At 31.3% G+C, this 22,056-nt stretch overlaps 1 protein-coding gene across 1 annotated transcript in view; it reads left to right on the top strand.

Annotated features, from left to right (window-relative positions):
* LOC116770304 (uncharacterized) overlaps positions 1 to 20,939 on the top strand; it is a 37,473-nt gene extending 16,534 nt beyond the window's left edge. Inside the window, exon 4 of the mRNA XM_032661722.2 lies at positions 20,808 to 20,939. Within this exon, the coding sequence (XP_032517613.2) occupies positions 20,808 to 20,865 (58 nt within the window). The 3' untranslated portion in view covers positions 20,866 to 20,939. The remainder of the gene's footprint in view (positions 1 to 20,807) is intronic.
* The last annotated feature ends 1,117 nt before the right edge of the window (positions 20,940 to 22,056 follow it).

The following is a 22,056-nucleotide window of genomic DNA, read 5'->3' as shown; positions in this document are numbered from 1 at the left end:
ATGACTGCTTCAAAAATATAATTTAAAACAACTAATGTTTCACTCACACGTGATGAAGGAAGATAAATTAGCATACAATTAAATAAATCAAGGAAAATTATAATATATGCATAATAATTTCACTTTTAGAATTATCTTATCGTATTATAAATTGAGCGTTAATAATGGATTATACTCATTCTATAAATATCAGAAGTTATATAAAAACTTACAGCCCTCGTCTGTGAGTAAGATGTATAAAAAATTAAAGTATTGCTTGAACGTCTATTATCACTAATAAGTTAGTAAGTATGTTAGGAGCCGACCGGGTAAGCAGAACCGGTATGAAACACGTTGCATTGCTAACCTTGACTACACTGGAATACATGCATTATACATACTTCAACGAACCATTCGTGTTATATAAATCCTTTTTGCTCTCTCCGTCTTTATACGGTCTGTAGACGTATAGAGTATTTTTTTGTAACAATAATGTTATGTTAAAGAGTGTAATGTTTCAAATATTCTTCCAATATAAATTTGTTGAACGGTTTCAACAAAAACAAACCGTGCACTAATTCCCACCGAGTCAATTGACAGCTCAGTCGTCAATAGAGTTACTCCGATGGGGCTTCATTCTTAACAAGAGTATTTATAGCAAAGCGAGCTCACCCCTGTTTTTATCAATTAAAATGTGGGTTCAAAGCGTCAAGAATGCTTCCATGCAGGAATGCCAACACACTCCGCTGATGTTCCAAATTAGAACTTCACCCGTTGCATTAAGATGCATACGAATAAGAATGCGGTCTGAAACCGACGTTCGAAATTCAAACTTGTTCCCGCTCATTAAGATACATGTTGTCGTTCGAGTTGTCGCTGTCTTTTTACGTCAAAGGAATTTACGCTTTAATTGTGAGTGTTAAGGGTTAATATTATTAGGTCGTTTTGTGTCGGTGTGGGGTTGCTCATTGTATCCGCGCAGCAATTGGACACGGCAATTGAACTTGCAAGGGGTTCAGGAGTCATTTATAATTGTTATAATTGTTTAAATGGATTTTTGATCTTTTTTTTTTAATACGAATCGTACTAATTCCACTGTTTTCTTAAATTTGTTTGTATTTTATGTAACAGTGTTTTCAATTTTGTTTGCTTAACTTTAAACTTGTCATAATAATGTTATAATTTCTATTCATTGTTCTTTAAAAGTATTAAGATATTTAAACTTTAATATCGTTTGAAAAATGTCTAGTATTAAATTACATTCCTAAAGAAAATGAATATATTATAATTTTGTTACAATAAGTTTCAACTGATTTCGTTTCTCATAAGGACTGTAATTACTTACAGTTATCGGTAGTTTAGTTCTAGTTAACATTAACCCAGTTTTAAACTATCTTCACAAAGCTCTGACGCCACACAACGATATACTTTTAAATATCGCTTGAAAGAGTAATTTTCAACAACGTAATTAGAGTTGTCGATTCAGTTGTGTATATTTAAAAAATATATATATTTTTATATATAATTGGAATTTCCTTGTATTCAGTAACACTTTTGTCGAGTTTTTTTTAATTTAATGAAATTGATACTTTAAACGTCACAACAATAAAAAAAATTAATAAATTATGTACTTTAAAATATTCTTTTATATTTTATTCATTTTAATTTGAATTCAGTTCAACAAGATTATTCAATTAAATTGTTGCATGATAAAAAAAAAGTCATAAATATATTATTATTATTTACATACAATATCAAACTTTATTTTCCGTGATATAAAGTATATTTCAGTTATTCTTAAGTTCTAAATTTTTTAATTATAAAATACAAAACTAAAAAATAAAACTTAAATGTGTCAAATAAAGAGTAGATTAAAAATATGTCAATCAACTTCGGCGTCATAGACCAACGAGCTGTCAGTGTAGTGTTGCCCGCGCTCGCTGGTAGTATGAACATTCCTTGCTAACAGTTACGACGGTCTAACTGTGTTAGTTCGCGTTAATATACAATGCTTATAATATATTTAACTTTTAATTATATTTAATCACAAAACATTAATGTGCATTCTGCAACATAATTAAAAATATGTTTGGCTGTTACATTCATATATTTTATCTGTGGTCTAATATTAGAGAGATTTGAAATAGATCTGTTGTCAAATAATAAACTAGAAAATATATAAATCAAAATATACAAGCATTTATTTCATATTTGCGCCGTTTCCACGCGTTATCAGTATGAAAGTTAATGTTTAAGCGAGGCCCGGGGTCGGGGACCTCTCTCTCATTGTACGTTATCCTGGACGTGCTTGAAGAACACGAGCCGCACCAGCTATTGACGAACTAAAAGCTCCATTGTTCGCTCAACCTTACAGCGAGTCGATAACTCCCTTAATACTTGCAACACACGCTTCACGGTATGTTTCATTGTCCTGTCGATGGCCTCGAGGAAACGTCTAGATTTCGGTTACCGTAAACTTTCATAGTATTCGTTTATCGTTCGTTCTCAATCTCATACTTTAATTTATGAAATATTTACTAAGAGTTGCGGAAATACAGAAAACTCAGATTACACGAAATAGTTTAAGTTTTTTTTACAGTAGATATAATAAAAATAACTGAAACAATAATATCTTTATAAATATAACGAAGTTATCGATAATTGACTTTCAATATTAAATTTTCAATTCAAACAACTCGCGGACAAACAAAGTGAACAAATATCGGCCATCCAAATAAATTATTAATTGAATTAACAATAAAAGATCAAAGGAAATATAATATAACGTATTGTAAATAATAAATATTTATTTCATAACAGATACAGCACAATAATGTTTTGTTTGATATATAATATAATCCCTTGTTTAATTTAATTTGTTAAAATGTATGTTCAAGATAATAAAGCCATGATTAAAATAGTGACGTAACATACAACGTGGATAACAAGAATGAACACTAAATAATTTACGAATCTGTAATTAATTTTTTTTTCTTCCTTTTGGATTGACTGAGATCTTAGACCATGCTGCCTATTCACTAATATTCTTTGTTTTCATTCATTTAAATTAGATTTAAATCATTACTAACTATATAAATTATTTCTTTTATTTATCTTAATACGAGATAATATTTAAAAAACAGTTCTCACTGTATTTCATCTTCGAATCTGACAATCGAGATGACAGTATTATTGTCATATATGTCAAATTATTTATGACATTGAAATTTATTAAGACTTCGTTCAAGATAACACAAGATGAACACAGAGTATTTAATGATTTATTTTTTTTAAATAGCATCACAGTTAGCGTAGATTCTAGTTATCCATCGCCTCGCCTGGCTACTGTTAGCACTTAGGCTACATTGTTTCTTTTAAATGCTTAAAATGTTAAAACCGTCTCGCCGACCGCAGACCGCAGACCGCAGAGCTGTTCCAACATGAAGCGGTGTGTTCCGCTCAGGTAGAGACGAGATATAAGATTTTAACTGTATTTTCGAGTTTCTTAAAATAGAAATATTTTCTATATACATTGATATAAGATTTTAATACTAGTATAGAATACAGTTAAGAGAATTATTAAGAAATTTTAACTTTTTTAAACGATATAATAATAGTTTGAAAGAAATATACATCAATACGGAGAGGATCCCAACCTGTCCTGTGGTTCGCTTCCTTAATATCTATTGCTTTAATATTTTAGCACCATCATTGGTATAAAAATATTGTCTCAAGCTTTCAGAATCGATAAACATAGACAAAATTCCACTGAGGGTATTACGCAAAAACTCATAAACCGCAACATAGAAAGTACGTAGTTAAATTTTAGTATAATAAAGTTACCCCATAAACTAGTGGCCCTTCAGTCACCGGGTGCTTGAGGTACGACGAGGGCCCTTCACACTTGACAACAGAAATAGCGTTATATACATTTTTTTTTGTCCAACAGCCTGCGTAAAATATCACAAAAAACAGGCATAATTAGTTATACGAAATAAGCGTAGAGAAATAGGAGCGGGGTGAAAGACGTGTCTCAGAGAGAGCACTTCATGATTATATCCAGTCGGGACGTGTTATCAATTTGCAATGAAAACACTCATTACTTTGTTTTTATTCGTGATTGGACTTTAAATCATGAATATCTAAATAACATTATTGCTATACTTAGTTTCTTAAAAGGCTTAATAAATTCTTGAGTCGAATATGCAAAAGAAAATAGAATTATATATTTGTTATTTACGACCTTAATAGAAACTCTGTAATGACACGCTGATTGAAGACGTGTTTTTAAATCTAATTTTGTGCTCTCAACGGGAAATCACAAAGCAAAAGTTTTGATAGAAAACAAAATGATTTTTTTTAAACAAGTAATTCGTCAGCAGTCCAAGGCTTTGTATGGACATGATAGTTGATGTTTGATAATGATTACTCCACACATCAGAACATTTCAAGCAAAGCCACAAAACACGTACAGTATATAGATTTAATGAAAATAATCGTCTGAAACTCGTGAGAAAATTTCCTAACTGTTATTAAAATTATGCTGTTGGAATCTTGCAATTTTCTAAGAAAAGATTTCAAGAAATAAAAAATATAATAAAATAGTGTATACGGGTTTGAACTTTATGTGATATATATTAAATAATATACAAGTAACATTTCAATAGAATGTATTAAGTCCTTAATATTTGATTGGATAAAGAGGATAGACGTGACCGGTGACCAGTACTCTTACCATCAGTTTTTATCGTCACACTACATACTGAGCGTTAACAGTTTATCATACATAAAATTTCGTACAATACAATATTAATGTAGATTATTGAAACAGAAACGAGAAACGCTTCGTATATAGTGCGTCGATGAAAACTTGTATTAATTATTGTTGCAATAAATTTATACCTACTGAATGATTAGAAAATACTATACATACATATATAGGAACTCAAACATATTCTTATTTCATATAAAATTTAAAGTCAACAAAGCTACGCTTAACGCTAGGTTATATTTCGCGTATAGTTTGTCGATTGGATATATTTGTACAGCCGATGGGGTTTGCCGAACCTCCCAAGCCTCATCAACGGCGAAACAGAAACATCAAACGAAAATCAAATGCCATTTGTATTGCATTCGTCGGATAACTGATGCGTTATTTCGTTGATAATTGAAATAACTTTAAAGGAATTCCCAGCACATATTAAATAGCTCATACGTTATAAAACAGTTTATTTCAAAATCACTGACAAACATTCCTATAGTGGATAATGAGTTTTTATAGGGTTTCTTCATTAAATACTATGTTCAATGAATTTAAATATAAAACTCGCGAAAGTCTTACATCTCACTATGTTAAATGAAGTAAAAACTACCGAATAAGACTACATCCACATTCTCCATCATTCACGACATTGCCAAATTGTATGTGTGCGTTATTTACATGTATGTGTGTGTATAATGTGTTTCCTTATACTGTCCCTAAATACAAAGACCGTAACATTTTGGCATACATATTAAATCAAATTCAATACTATAGAAGAAAACGTTGAAGTTATTATAATGGATTGCAACGAAAGAAAACTAAATCGCTAAACATATCAGAGTGGGTCAGGAGTGAGGAAACCTAAGCCTCAGCTAAAGATCTGAATAAAACGTTAGCAACTGCGTTTGTTTTACTTGAGAAAAGCTGAGATTATAATGGAAATCAAATAACATCGACTATTGAGATCTAAGATTTTCGCGAGTATTCATTTAAATGAAACTAGTGTTATTCGGATTTACTACGCGGATTTTTATTATTTAAAAACTACATAATCCCGACGTTTCGGTTACTTTGCAGCAACCGTGATCACGGGCAGACGAGGCGTGATCACGGTTGCTGCAAAGTAACCGAAACGTCGGGATTATGTAGTTTTTAAATAATAAAAATCCGCGTAGTAAATCCGAATAACACTAGTTTCATTTAAACATCGACTATTCTGAGTCCTTGCAGCCTTATTATCACATGACAGATTATAAAAGACTATTTTATTTCGGTTATTAAATATTAAAGAAATTACTCTGCTTATTTAAAAATGTATTTAATTTAATCTTTTGTTCTTAGACAGAAATATATCAATTTTTTTTATATTTACGTAAAACAGACTGCGTTTATAAACGTTCTAACGTTTGTCCGCCTTATGTATTGATAAAAATGATATAATTATATTTCGTTGACTATATGAATATAATAGTAGTGTATAGTTCTCATGAAATACATCAAAGACAAGATATTACACTATCATTATTTTAAGTATCGTAAATTGACAATAATTTGATTGTTTTGTGACAGCGGACATTTTCATTATGACGTATGTCAATTTAAACTTATTTATACACTGTGCTCCGCAGAAGCCACAGTTTAAATAAATAAAACTACTCCGTAATAATAGCAATAAAATTATCCAAACAAGGATGTATAATATTTATTCCAAAATAAATTAACTTAAGCTTTATAGCTTTAAAACATTTAATTAATGTACGGACGTAATTACTTTATAAATATTGATGACGTTAATATTTCAGCGTAATAATTATTTGAACCAAGCAAAAAAATCGGAACGAAAAAGTTTTTATATATTTGATTCAAAGAATATGAAGTCGTAATTTGTTATGTACGTATACATTAATTTATATTTATTGCGAACGTAATTTCATTCCATGTTTATGATAATATAAATGTACATATAAAGTACATTGTTACAAACGATTATTTTCCACTGGCAATGTACAACATACTGAAGTTTTGCTGATGAATATATAATGACCATAATAGAATTCAATTATAATGTTAATGTAATTAAAAACTTATTTTCCGTATAAAGAGAACACATCACAAGAAGTGCTATAGAATCTGATAGTATTGCCAGCAATGATAACTTTCCGCCATTTATGTAACAAGTAAGCAATATTTACTACACATTAATGAGGATAATAACAAAGGAAATGTGTAATTTTAGTTTTGGCATAATATATATAAGTAAAGGCAAAATCAGGAAAGGAAGGGCGATTAAAATCCAAATGACATGTGCCATCTGTATTGAGCAAGTTGAACGCCAAATAATGCACGTTATTATATCCTTTATTAGTGTTTTAAATAAAGGTCATAATCGCTTGCATACAATGTGTCATGCAGGTCGCTAACCTCCTTTATGAAATATGCAATATTATGAACGCGGATTTGGGTCGGAACGTCGACTTGTAAATTTGAATTTTATAGAATCCGTGCATCCGATTAAACACTTATTTATATTGTAAACTATTAATGAAGTTTTAATAGACGAATAAATTATTTCTCTTTTGTTTTGTTTCCTATGAGTTTTGAGTATCGTTTAAATATGTTATTGGATAAATGTAATTACTACACATTTTAATGTCCCGCGGCTGTATGTGTCAGTCCTTATTGTCGAGTCTGTAGATAATATTTTCCCGTGCCGCTCGCTCGCGTCACTTAGCAACAACCTTGGAGTGTTCCATTGAACCGAGAGCGCACTTATTATTCAAAATTTTTAAACTTTCTGCTTATTTACTTAGGAATTAGGATTATTTGTTGAACATAGTTTCTTATTATTTGTTACATGTACCAAAAAAAAAATATTTTTATGCATATTTCTATGTCTTTTTCACGAAGTTTGATTAATAAATATTTAAACCAACTTTAAATGTGTCTTTTCGTAGCTCAATACTTTTAGTCCTCGCCTATATTCAACCCTATCAGACATAAATCCAAACAAAATAAATCGAATTGTAAAACGAAAGGTGCTTAAATGGAAACCGATTTTATATATAATCCCGTATCCCGCCGATCCCGGCATCCCGGAGATCCCGCGGGATAGCTGGATCAAAAACCATACACATCGTAACCCCCGCAACGCCCGAGGAATCTTTCAATTTAAACGGATTATGAATGATATTTTACTTGTAGTTTTATATCTAAGTACTTCTCGGAGTTGGTCTCGGATGTGTTCCGAGTGACCGTGTTAGGTATATTAAATCATATTTCACAATAATTGCCAGCGAGTCTCCTTTTGTGATATCCGTCCGAACTGTGATTATCTCGTTATGAATGTTACCCGTTTCCGTTAACTGTCATATAAATCATTATAATATCAATATATTATATGCAAGTGTGTAAAAGATATATATTTTAAATCGATTTATATTTTGAGCAAAAATATTTACTGTATCTTATTTTATAGGTTTCACGAAAAAAAATTCTAACCTTTAGGAGTAAATTCGAAAAACTATAATAATGTATGTGGGAATCGCCCCTCCGACTACCGTTACACTGAACTGATTAAGTTGTAAAAATCTCGAGTATTTATTATTTATTTATATATAAGTATTGTCAATTTAATTCTCCAGGTGACTTCGAAACTTAAACGTTTGCTAGCAGAATTTGTCGCGTCTCGTCTCTTAGTAGTAGTGACATTGTCAAAATTATAAATATTTCCACCAATAGCGTCTCTCCAGATTCAATAATTTCAACATATTCAACACAAAAGAAGCTATTCCATTGGTCAATTTTTCGCGTCAATGAGAATCACTCAAACAAATTTTTCAAATAAGGAATTTGTAAAAACCGGTATATCCTACTGAAAATTTTTATTAAATTTATTAATTGTTCAATTTCAAAACATCGTAAGGTAGGAAATTATTTTCATTTAGAAAAGTCATCTCATTCTTACAATTAAATATTAATTGATAATTATTCATGATTTGAATAAAATCTAAATTTTTGATACGGTTTTATACAATAATGAGATCTAAGATTTTCGCGAGTATTCGCAATACTAGTTTCATTTAAACGGTTTTATACAATACCTACAACAAAAATGAACATTTTAAATTTTTGTCTGACTGTCTGTCTGTTTGCTCCGTAATCTCAATAACCGTTGGACTGATTTTGATGGGATATCACTAACAAACAGGTAATAGCAAGAGGAGTACGCTATTTTTTAACCGATTTCAAAAGAGTATAGTTTTTAATTCCGCTATATGTTTGTCACGCTGTTTCTCCTTAAATTAAAGGCCAATATACAATCTTTTTTAATCGAAAGAATCTTATCCTAAGGAAGTTCCATTGTTAGTCATGGGTCCTCGAGAAATCTCATGACGCCTCATAAAGATGATGACGTCTATCTTAAATTGAGTTTAATATGGAGACAAAGTCTTAGGCAAATATATTGCAAAAAATATCCATTACGCCTAATTTAGTCTCAGTATTTTATTAGCGCCATCTATTGGACATCGTATGTAGCATCAGTTGTTATATTAAAGGCCGTCCCAGAAATACTTTACAAAGAAATGATCTTCATTCACATGATTAAGAATATATAACAAACAACCTGAGAAGATTTGGATTGAACTAACGGGAATCCCTCTGGTTGAATTAAATTACGTTTACTTATTAAGTTATACGGAGATAGTCTTTTGGTATATATTTATATTGAATTTTTATTACAAGTGATATTAGTATCAAACACACGGTTTTCTTTACAATACAAACGTAACTTCTCTTCTCATATTATCTCTCGACTAATATTAAGATACTAGTTTAATTCTGATGAAAAAACTACATATTATTAAAGCGCATTACGTATAATATATCAATACTTTTAATCGTACCATTCATGTCGCGTTATTAAAATACTAATTCAAATAAATTGAGTTATAAAATGCAAATTCTATATCAGATTTCCATTATAATACGTATAATGAATTGAGTTACAAAAACAACAGGAAAATAAAGTGCATAAAAAGGATATGATGAAATATATAAATACTACTAGGTACTTACAAGTAACAAGTACTATGATTTATTTCTATATAAGTGTATAATATCACAATAATTTTAACTATTTCAGTGTCTTTCTAACACTAATATAGTGAATGCGATTTTTATTTTAGTATTCTCATTACATTTAACGTCATTACGTATTGAGTGATGCGTCCTCCATTTTGTTTACGCATGTGTCGTTCAACACGTCAACTGCAACAGATAACATAATTCACTTAGGCCTTTGACTTTTTCACAAAAAAACACATCGATTGCAAAACATAATATAAGGATAAATTTGTGAATAAAAGTATATTTAAACAGAAATATTAAACTATTGTTAGTAACATAAAATTTTATAATATTCGGTTTATAGTCTAACTATGTAAGGAGGCTTTTTTATGAGTTATATCCGAAGACATCACTTCATTTAAGTTGTGAATTTCAAACTATTTTACAAATATAAATAGAAATGCTTTCTATAAACGTTAAAAAGTTTCTAGTTCTCTTGTAAATCTCTTTAACGTAGCTAGGATGTTTTTTTCTGTGGTTTATTAGATTACGTGCAGTGGTAAGCGTGTGAGGTCAACAGTCAATTAGATTAGAGCTGATGAAATGTTAATTTATGACGCTGAACATACGGCCTTCGTGGATTTTAAATAAATGTATATACTCTATAAAGTATATTCCATAATTATTTTTAATATTGTGCAGTGTCGTGCGCCATCTTTGGTTACTTCAGAGTCATATATTAAAAAAAACACGATTCTTTTAAATTAAACGAAGACGCATTAACGAAAAGTGCCAAGGAAACTATAATAAACCAAAACAAAAAACAGGACCTTGACAGGTGTCTTGACCAAAATCGATGTTTTACAAAAAAAAAATATCGATTATAAAACATCGACTTTAGGGAAAGAGGTTATATTATAATATGTACAAAACGTTTGTGTTATAATTAAAAGGAGTAAATAATAAATTCTAAAGCCATTATTCAGATACGCGTCATGTTACATAAGTGTATTTGGCATACGTCAATACGCGTGTGTCGGGATCGATCGATCGGTGCACACGAACGTGGCACGTAACACATGAAGCATAAGGTCCGCTTTCATATGACACGCTCTGACCTATAAAGGCGAGGTCGGAATAATTCACAACAGGAAAAAAGAAAAAATCGGACGCCATCATTAATATATGCTTCCTGAATATTTGACATCTCTTTGATATTATTGAAGTAACGTTATAAATTAATAATTCCATTATATTAATTATACAGACGCCATATATTTTATTACGGCTTTTATAATAACTTTATTAAATTAATAATAGTTTTATCGACACGTATTGCATGTCGCCTCCAAATGCTAATATTAATTCTGATCAACGTCACATCAATCAATAAGGATTATTCGCTCGCACGAAGTAATCCGCTTTGTTTAACTGATTTGGTTAATGGAAAATAATGGAAAAGAAGATACTTAATGGAACAGAGGACATCGATTGATTGGTAAACTTATAAAGAGGTCCTATCATAGGAACTAGTTTATAACGAGAGTACAGCGTTACACAGGACGGCATTGTCTTCATGTGAGCGCACCCTTAGTGGGATGGCTGAGAGGTGGTTCACACCCCCCGAGGGTGTACGCGGGGGGCGAAGGGTGCAGGGTGCAGGGAGTAGGGTGGCACCCCGTGCGTGGGTCGGAATACGGAGATTTTTTCGTAACAAAAATATCTCTAATTGGCATTACTGCTAAGCAACACTAATGGATTTCTGTTATTTTGACTACGAGTGGAACGATTTAATGAAGGAATTGTTTTGTTTTTCGTTACAATAAAACCTTTTTTATCGACTATCAACATAGTTATTTTTAACGTCGCAGTTTTGAATGTTCCAATGGCGATTTATATTCGATTGTGGATTGATTCGGAATAATTGAAATCAAATAAAATCCACGCGAAACATTTGAATCATGATGGGAGTTGTGCGAAGCGTGTACTAGTAATATAAATAGTTATTCTATGATGCGTTTAACGTAATAGATTTTCCAGTAATTACATCGCCCGGGGCCCGCGGCCCGCGGCCTCACCCCGGCCTCACCCCGACCAGGTCCCGGACGAGCTGGTTTTAATGAAAATTGCAACTGTTCTTCATATGTATATATACATTGTGACGCTCTAAAACATATATACATATATATTAAATGTTTGTTCATTAATCCGTCTGTGTATAAAGATATTACATTTATTACTTTACGAACTCGTGCTTCGACTTCGGCTAATGAAATATGAAATAGGAAAATATAACCAAATTAATTTTTCAAATTTCCATGTAATGTTTCTGAACGTCCCCAGGATTGACTAATGGATACATAAATTACTATTATTTTTATCTATAGGTCCGTGAACCTATATATAAGGCTTTCTATTTTGATTTTGTTCATACTTATTATGTTTATCACAAGCTTACAATCACACAGCATACGGTGGGGTAATAGTTTTTCATCTTCGCACATTATAGTATTAACGCTGATTATTGAATGATAAACGAGAGAGGATTTTGTAGTGTTACGATTCAAACTTGTGGAAATCATACTCGTACTAGTTATTTCAAACGAAACACTGTTGTCAAATATATTGTCACTATTGTATAAAAATAGTACAAATTATGTAATATAATTGGACTTGTTGCGTCTTTTATAGTATATTCCAGAAGATTCTATATCCCTCTCTTATGAATAGTACACACATCAACAGAGTGTATGGAAGTCGCTTACCTTTGAATTAGCAACAATTTTCTCCGTCTTTAACAAAACTTTATTGATTGCTGATGCGGATAACAGTAAAGAATAAATGCTTTGAATCAATTAAATTATGGAAAAAGGATGATGTTATTACTTATTAAGTATTAAGTAGATATATATTTAATGTTATTAATAAATATCTGTCAAGTGTCAGATATGTCACTGTGACATCTACAAAAATGAGTCTCCACTTAAATCCTGTTGACATTACTCAAGTATTTTTTAACTTAACTTTAATAATATTAATTAATATAAAAAGTATAATAATATACCTCTTTTCTTTTTAATTAAACTGTAGCACTATTTAATTATTATACCTTATACTTCATACCTTACGGTTTTCGATTATTACTTTTGACACTTAATTTGACAAGCGAAACAGAGAGATCTTAATGTAAATTCATTTTATTTAATGAAAAATATAATATTAATCATGACTTTACCATTAATTTTATATTTTTTATTAATTTTGGGCTATAAATAAGATGATGTCCATTTGAAGATTTGTATCTTGTACGAATGCGTATTATATTTTCCAAAAGATAAAGTACAAGTTATATACGAAATCAGTCGCAACACTCAATAATATTAATTTAAACTTGTTATTTTAAATTAGAAATAGTATTTTAGTCATTTTGATTATTTGAACAAAAAGTTATAAAAAATATTTTAGTAAAATTTCAATTTTTCTTACAACGAAAAGTTTATGACAGACTCTGAATTATTTGTATTTTTATTGAATCAAGTGAAAAGGATAAGATATCTCACAGATGAAATCAGTTGAAGGCTCCGTGGGCCAGTCATTTACCAACTAGAAGGAACGTTTCCACATTGGAACAAAAACTAAAATCTAAGCCACCCTTAGAAAAATCGTATTGGAGAATAAAAAGTATTGCAGTATCCCTGGAAGAAAAATATGATTCACATCTATTATATTACCAGAGGTTGATAGACATCAAAAAAACAAGACTATCATACTGAGTCGGAAATTTTATATAAACATTCATTATAATATAATACTCTTATATGCTTTATAGACGTAAGCATATTAAAGAGACTGATAAGAACTGACGTCACATATATTACTTATTATATGAGGTATAACATTTGATATACGAAAACAAGCAAATGGTGTGCAAACATACTTGCATGTCTCGACCCCCTCGAACAGCCCGGGGGTCCCCCCCCACGACCCCCCGAGACCCCCCGAGACCTCCCACGACCCCAGGATGTCGAAATGTACACATCTTACATCAAGCAAAGAAATATATTCGTGAAATTTCCTCGTTAAGTAAATTGGAAGCGACCTCGTCGTCGTTTCGCTTTGACACAACATATTTTTATTAAATTAATATGCGCTGATGTTTAATTATCAGAATATTCAAAGGTCTTCATTCCTCTGATATTTATTAAAGCCGGGTTGGACTTTTTCAAATTATACGAAACATTTATGGTTTCCCGCTTACAATATTATTAATATTACGTTACATTTCAATTTATTTAATTAATTTGAGTCCATTTTATGTTATATTTATTATGTTTTCCGTTTGCATATTCCTTAATTTGAAACGACACGACGCAAAGTGAATGCAAAGAGGATCGTAGAGAAGCGTCCAAAACGTATATTTAATATTTGCTCGTACATAAGTTATGTAAATTTTAAAACAATGTTGTAACCAGACGCTACTAGTCATATTAAATTCACTAAACAAAACCATAATATTTTTTTATTAAGACTCATATTTAGAATTCTTATGAAAAACCACTCGAAATTTCCTCAGTTATAGATATTCCAATTTTAAATTCACCGAGTATCTCGAATTACTTTGACATGAGGAAAAAAGACAGAACAAAGTAGAAATGTTTGATGAAATTCTATATTATCTGTACAAACAAATGTTGCCATTGTAATTAAATATCATTTTCAAGAATAAAGTGTTGCCGTAGATATTGAATTAAATAATTAATAATTATTATAAACAATAGACGTGTCTCATTAGTGCGATGCTATCATTTGAATGGTCGTTACAATGTAAGGATCTTCTCGGGATGACACAATTTGTTCCAATCGCCATGAGACCGTCTCATAAACGTTATACCGGTCTAATAGGGTATTTAAAGAAAGCTTCTTAACATATATAATAACTATAATATCATTGTGTATTGTTATATTGTACGTAAATTAGAACAATTCGTACTATCGTGGGAGTAGGTAATTTAATATGACAATAATGTTTCAATTTCAATTACGTTCATGTTGCGAAGGGCTTTAATTAATACATGAATTAAATATAATTATATTATTATAATAGCACTGCATTATTCACATTCTATAACGACAAATTCGGTACCAAACACTAAATAAACCAAAATCGGGTCGATGACCTTTATTAAGTAAACAATTCGAACGATTCAAATGTTCTGATATTTAAGGGGCTTCATTTTATAACAATATCGTGAAATGCCACAGATACATTCGCTTGTGGAATTTATATTATATGTATATTAACATACATTCATATAATTTATTATAGTTATTTGTAATATCTTTTATTATTCACGCCTTGATCTCGATTCAATAATTTATCGGTTTATCGGTAAATATCATTTAGTATCATGATAAGTTTTAACTAAGTATTTACTAGTTTTCTGAGAATAGATTTTATTACACAATACCCATGTTTGTAGAAGAAATAATTTATTATATATATTTTTTTAAATCTTCAAAGCAACGAACGAAGAGCTGATCTAATCTAACAAATCACCAGAACTGTTTTTACAATCATATTTACTCGTAAATGAGTCATTGTCTGAACTAATTTACAAACAATGTTACATTTGTAATAACAATCACAATTTATAGTAACAATAATAACTATTTTAACTAAAATTTACTACAGTACCAATATAAAAAAATAAAATACGAAAACCGATAAATACTGTAATGTGTCGCACAACACTAATGTATCGATGTATTATGTCAACCGAATATCTTCTATAAACCATCACTAGATATACTGATGTAAACAAATTTGAAATTACGCCTTTATATAAGAAACAACGGCGTTAAACACAAATGTATATGAATTATATTTTTTTTAATTTCTAGAACATACGATATATCATCGTTTCCTTTTTTTTTTAACTTTTACAAACAAAAAGTAGGTGTGTCTACAAAATTAAATGGTGTTTATAATTAAGATGACTGAATTTAATGATTATAATAATTAAATAATATTAATATATTTGCCAGATATCAAATAACTCTTCCGTTAATAGTAATGAGTGGTCGCCATGTTTGTTTTTCTCTTCTCAGTGTGCTAATGTAAAACCGTAATGGTATTTACACATTCGGACTTTCACACTGCTGTTAATATGGTAATCGATTATAAATTACTTTACTTTTTACTATTTATTTAAAAAAAAAACGATTTTTAACGCTTTTTTTAAATAGAAACATGACACCGAAACTCATGCGCTGTGAAAATTTTATTTATAAAATACATAAGTTTTAATAATATTACGGATATTAGTATATATATGTATATATATTGTAATCAAATAAGAACTGTTTTAGTAGTTTTCTTCTGTAATATCTGGTAATAAAAGCCGCAGTATTATTTTATGTTTCCTACATACAGTATGTTCAAATTTTATTACGAGTTCTACTTTATTCCGAATATCTTAATAGTTCAGCGACATTGTCGCTTTATTGCGCTATAATTCAAGCGGTTTCGACATTTCGGGTTTTATTATAATGAATACATCACCCGCAGCTTACATTTTGTTTACAAAACGTCTGTATTCAGTTTCTCTTTATTATAAAGGCGACATTGTTTCAATTTTGAAATAAAACAGAATAATTGCGTAAAAAAAATTTAATCTCCATGAAAACTGCAGCGCTGTATAAAAATAAAGAATATCACATATCCGAAGTTCAGATAGATTTTTTTTTATAAAAAAAAAAGGATAGCGGCGTGGAGAGTTTTAACTAACATTCATATAGGGAAGTTTAGTTTTTTGTAAAATGTTTTACGTTTGATGTGAAACATTCTCTAAATAATGTTTATTAGTGGTACCAAAGACACCAGTCCTTGATAGTTGATACCATGAGGCGACGCCTGGGTATGACACATGTTATAATATGAACAAGATATTATTTAATATATAGTCTTATATTTTTCGCTTTGAATATTTTTCCAAGACATACCTAGTTAGTAGACTCTTATCGGGATAGTTTGTAATTGTAAAATTGACTTTTACATTTTATTAGATAAATTGTATTTCGTTTACGGCAGAGATTAATCTCGTTGGATAAGGTTCTAATACAGTAGATACTTAAAGGTACTTTTTCTAGCGTCGTTTCAGTGTTGCTTAATTAACGGTAGGTACTTACTAGGACACTATATATAAATATTTTTGTGCTACTATATTCGATTTCGAACTTCGTAAATCTAAATAGGAAAGGATAGAAATTTTTTGTGACCTCATATTGTTTTTTTTAAGACAAAGTTCATAAACATTGCTTACAATTCACAATTGACCAACCCATTTACTCTCGCTCCGTCTCTTTCTGTTCCCCCTCCCCAGGAGCGTTGAAAGTTTAACGCAACCTTGTTAAAAGTCGCATAAGAAGTTTCACTTCAAAAATCGAGTAATTCTTTCATATAACGGGTCCATGTTAGTTGACGTCACGTTCTAATAACTAATCCAAGCAGCCAACACGAGATAAAATTAATCGTTGTAATATATCAAATTTCTTTTAACAAATTATCAAATAAGAAACTCTTTAAAATACATTGTTATATGTAAGTCGTTTTCTCTAACAATTAAAAAAATATCGGTTTTATCGAATATATATTAATATTATTTTTGTAGTTTAGATTTAAAGGTAAACTGTTTGACAATTACCTGTACTTGAATTGCAAAATAAATTAATGAGATCTAAGACTTTCGGGAGTATTCATTTAAATAAAACTAATATTATTGGATTTACTACGCGTTTCTGTATTATTTAACTACATCCTCCCGACGTTTCGGTTAGTTTAGAGCAACCGCTATCACGCGCAGACGAGATGTGAACGATTCTCGTTTTATCAGCATCCTGATAATATGAGTTTTATTTAAATACGTAACATAACTAGAAAGTTAAAATTATTATTAGAACGAATACACCCGGTATTGACACACTCATAGCTTCAAACTAATAAAAACTATTGTTTGTCACGATTAGTGCGATGTATGAATAGAGTTGAGGTTATTTTCAATACAGCCCCTATGGCCCGTATGACACGACTAAACGTCAATTATCGGTAGCAAAACTGGCGACACGACATTTATAAATTGGAGAGTAGGAATGGATTCCGTCACACTGCGAGAGCTAGCCTTATTTCTGTTTCGTATCAACATTATATACTCCAGAGAACTGCATTAATATTTATGCACATGTAAAATTCATCTCGTAATAAATAACAAAATATAAGCGTTGAATTCCTATAAGACGAATGTGTTTTGACACCGCGAATTGCCTTCATTAAAATAGTTGTCCCGCGATAAATAACTCTATATATATACGTTTGACATTTTTCTAGCGAGTGTCAAAATTAACTATCGTTTAGAATGCCAGACACGCACTAGACTATATTAAGGGACATCGTTATATTATATCAATACAAAAACTAAATAAACAGCTATGAAAAATATTAATCACTATTCTCGGTAAACGTCCACTGAACTACATATCACGCGGGGAAAAAACAAAGTGTCTTACCGCGATACAGACACAATTCCCATTACATTTTTTAAACATCATTCAATAATTTCCACTTCACGTGCTTGTACAATCGCGGCGGCGCTGCGCTGCGGGCGGAAATGTTACCCGCAAATGACAGGCATTAAGATCGTTCAGAAACTACTGACATATTATATATATTATAATAAATAAATATTTATATGATTCTATAAACGTCTTATAAACTTTATTGAATTACGCTAATACCTTTTAAATTATAGGGTTTTGTTTTCATTCTGTTACGATTTTCAGGTAAAGCTTAGTTTTGATAAAAATATTGTATTCAGCGATTAATTTAATAAATTATATTGAAAATTATTAAAGAAAATCGATGTTATAAAATTATTGATCAAATGAAGGCTGAGTACTAACTACACGAGTGTTCAATGTCCATTTATCGCATGTCGCATTACAGCTGGTCGCATAGTGGGGGATTATAAAAAACCTTTCAGTTGTTCGTGTAGTTTTATAAATTCTTCCTTGATGGTGCAAACCTAATCTAATTATTTATATCTTTAAACATTAAGTTTCTGCGCTGAGATTGAATCAATAGGACTTGATTTGAATCTTCTAATCAGTTTAACTAATTAAACCTCAATTTCAAAATCTACGACACGTTTACTTTTCCCTTTCCCTGATTATAATCCTCGCTCTCGGCCACAGCTCACACCACACAAACGTAATTATATTTAAAAACGCGTCGCGTGTTGTAAAATCCTACATAATTCATAACTGATATGTGTGTCAAGTTCGTGTAAGTCTCTCTCAGATGCGTCTTCGCGTTTAAATTTCACATCATACAGTTATTTCAAACATATGTTTTGAGTTTATATGATAGAAAATTTATTTAATTTTTATTATATTTGAAAAAAAAACGACAGAGTTTTCGCTATCAATGATGTTTTCTTGCAGTTTTTTATAGGGTGTATATAATTCTACTTTAAATATAAAGTACATATATTAAAACGCGCCAGCGGTTCGCCCTAAAAGTTCAATATATTACCAGCGAGTAAAACTCATATTTTTCTATTAATACAAAAGGTCGACAAACTCCATACTTATTTAAATACCAATTTATTCTCGCCCTATCTCTTAAACTTAATCCCCAAAGAAATTGCTGTCGAGTAAAAAAAGTTAAGGAATACCTTGTCTTGTAAGTTATTCCAACCTTTTTAACAGTCTCCTCGACTTTGTATTCAGTTTGAATTTAAATTAAGTCTCACTGAAGGATTAGCAAACAAGCTAAAATAAACACTTTAAGAAGACCAAAGACACTATAAGTACTTATACATTTATACGATTATGTTCTTTATGACAAACGGAATAAAACATTAAGTTATGCGTTATGAATGAACTTAAAATTCTAAAGACTTCGTTTACGTTATTCAGATTTTAGACTAAGAATTGTGACACAACTTTAATAATTTAATACATACTTTCAAATATTACGCGAGCCTCAACTCTATGAGGGTCTTGTCTAGAAATATTCATAGATGAAGATATTTAAAGTTTAAACAACTCAAGCCAATAGTTAGTTAGTTCGTCCCTACTGATATAATATCTTTATAACGGTGCATGCTGTTACTAAACAAGATAATTTCGGAGGTTTTCTTGTGTTTATTATACAAAAATAATAATAATACGGAAGCGCGTTCGTCTATTCATTGTACGGGATAGTGTACGTATGCAGCTACGTCCCGTAAGCTACCAGACGCACGATTATGTGAGGAAGTGAACCGTTTCAAGGTCATTGTGTCCAATACAAACTGCTGCCGTCATGACGAGTGCTGTAAGCTGCATCCATTTATAACAGATAGAACAGTGTACAGACATAGGTAAAGGATATACATATTATAATATGCCTTATTTTCTATTAGTCTTAGATTTATTTTCATCACACCCGGTTTTAGTTTAAACTAAAACAAACTAGCAATCCAACAAAAAATATCTATAACCCTATAACTATTGGGACCTTAACGATAACCAATTAAATCTCATGTGATAGGGTCTTCACGTTTGTCTAAAAATAAAGATAATTTTGAGTATTGACCCTGACAAATGTCTATAGATATCCTAATATTTTATTTTATTTTTAATTGTTTGAATCATACAGCCATCTTTACTTCGTCCGTTGTTTTTTTAGTCCTAATGTAAAATGAGAAGGAATCGTTGAAGTACTCTTGTGAGAGACCAGCATTTTCCTAAACGTATTTATTGTTGACATACAACTCAGAATCAAAGAACGAGTATGGACGCTCGAGTCTCTCGCTCTCCCGCCCACGACACGGACTGACTGATTTCTATAGAAATACAGTAAATAAAATAGAAACAACCGACATCTTATCTCCTTTATTTTTCATGTTAATTAATTTTGTTTTTGTCACAGTTTGTGATTTTTCTATTCGTTTGTTTTCAGTCAAAAAAGCTACAACAGCCCGTGGAGTTGGACGACAGTGACCGCGACCGGCGACTGACCGCGGGCACCGCGCGGGCCGCCGCCTGCGCACTGAGCCGTGATCGACGCACGGGGGATGAGGGGGGACTGGGGGGTTGAGGGGGCTGGTGGAGAGAGAGGAGCGGCGCGGGAGTGAGGAGCTGCGGAGGGAGTGGAGGAGGGGGAGAGCATTAGACACGCAACACGACGGAACATTAGATGTATATCGGCTAGTGGCCACCTTCTACGAGGTGCTGAAGTGATTCGTGCAAAGACTAAACGAATTCCAAAGTTCCCGAACTTGGTTAAAGACAATAGGTTAATTATTATTTGTAGTTTTTATTTTATTTATTGTTATTTAAGATTATCTGTGTTGATTTCGTTCGACGTGAGGCGAATGTCACCGGAGACGAAGGCGCGTGTTGTTTTTAACTAATTCCTTTTCTGTCGCCGTCCCGTCTCACAAATTTAATATTGTCTGTTCATATTTTTGTTTTAAAAAGAGGCTATGATTTGAAACTATGTTGATGTTGTAATTCGTTGAGTTTTGATTTGGGGTATGGTTTAGGATTTCGTCCACCGCGTCAGACCGTTTCAAACTGTATTTTATAGTAGTAAGGTCCGTTTCTATTCACCCCGCGGCACCCCTCTGTATGGCGAACGTAATGATCCGTCCGATGTCGTTAGCTCCCCGTGTCGTGGTCGTAACATGTAAAGTGGCTCGTGAACTCGCCTCAACATCACATACTATAATAATATAAAACATTAAGTTCCCTATTAAACCGGCGACGCATTCGTGTGACTTATTCAGCTGCGAATGAATATCTAAAAGCAATTACATTTAGTTTGTAAGAGCGCGGCCATCGTTGTTTGAGCGGTTGTCGTGCTAGTTCTATATCGCGGCTTAATGTTTTTTTAATTGCAAGTCAATGACTGGGACCGACGTCCGCAGACTAATACTTTTAACGTGACAAACATATTAAAATAACGTTCATAAACCATCGCCATTGTTATATTGAGTGCGACAAAAAATAATATTGTCTGTATACGTTTTAATTTTATGATAAATATTATTTTCTTCGTCTTAAACGTTCTTAACAATGAAAACTATCGCTGGGTCGCCGCTTGAAGGAAATTAAACGGTGATTAAGAAATGCTAAGACGAGTTCACAGTCGCGGCAATGTTGGTACGGAATTGCTTACAGTGAAGCATTAGAGCGAGCGCCGGTTA

Source organism: Danaus plexippus, assembly GCF_018135715.1.
Source record: "Danaus plexippus chromosome 13 unlocalized genomic scaffold, MEX_DaPlex mxdp_15, whole genome shotgun sequence".
NCBI classification, from domain to species: domain Eukaryota; kingdom Metazoa; phylum Arthropoda; class Insecta; order Lepidoptera; family Nymphalidae; genus Danaus; species Danaus plexippus.
The sequence above is the reverse complement of the archived record's forward strand: the minus strand, read 5'-3'. Positions and strand labels throughout refer to the sequence as shown.